Source organism: Austrofundulus limnaeus, unplaced genomic scaffold (genome assembly GCF_001266775.1).
Source record: "Austrofundulus limnaeus strain Quisiro unplaced genomic scaffold, Austrofundulus_limnaeus-1.0 Scaffold4497, whole genome shotgun sequence".
NCBI lineage: Eukaryota > Metazoa > Chordata > Actinopteri > Cyprinodontiformes > Rivulidae > Austrofundulus > Austrofundulus limnaeus.
This window is the reverse complement of record NW_013956899.1, coordinates 1-744: the sequence shown is the minus strand read 5'-3', so window position 1 is coordinate 744 and position 744 is coordinate 1. Positions and strand designations below refer to the sequence as shown.

Here is a 744-nt window from a genome sequence, read left to right as displayed (position 1 = left end):
CTGTTCATCTGCTGGAGAGAGTTTTGTTTGGACCTGACTCGTCTTCTTTTGTCCTTCGTTGTTCATCTTCCAAAGAACATGACCTCAAACAATAACTTAAGTGTTTGTGATTCTTTCTCTCTCCAGTTGGGTTTCCTCTTAGAGTCCACGGCTGCACTGATCACATCATCAAATTTAACTTTTCTAAACACAAGTCAATATCATGAATATACTGGATTATTTCAGTTTTTTAACAAAACAATAAATACACAGTTATTGTGTTGAATGTGAGCTTATCTTAATTTTGTCTTGACATTTCTCTGAAAATATTCTTGAAAGTAAAATTTGACTCAGTGACTCGTCCTGATCATTGAGGATCAACNTTGTACGACTCTGAATCACTGTGTGAACACATCAGCACCGTTTAAGTAATGATGACTCTGACAGTAATAAACTGCAGCATCTTCAGCCTGAACTCCTCTGATGGTCAAAGAGAAATCAGAGCCGCTTCCACTGCCACTAAACCGAGCTTGAGTTCTTGATTCAAGATTTTTAACATATTTTATAAGGAGCTTTGGAGGCTGTCCTGGTTTCTGCTGATACCAGAACATACCTTCATTACCATCACTCCATCTGCTAACATCAGGATTTGTAGCACATGTCAGAGGAACAGTGGCTCCTGCAGTAAATGTCTGTACTGAACGTTGATCCACAGTCACCTGAGCGCTGCATCCTGCAGACAGAAACAAACCATTGATTATTAGC

The 744-nt window shown here is 39.3% G+C and overlaps 1 gene segment (V, D, J or C); it reads right to left on the bottom strand.

Annotated features, from left to right (window-relative positions):
* Nucleotides 1-372: 372 nt before the first annotated feature.
* On the bottom strand, nt 373-612 carry LOC106512144 (Ig kappa chain V-III region PC 2154-like; the record flags this gene model as incomplete). The annotated part of the segment is given in 1 exon segment: nt 373-612. A coding segment is annotated over 1 exon segment (235 nt), but the record flags the coding sequence as incomplete, so codon positions are not given.
* Nucleotides 613-744: the final 132 nt, after the last annotated feature.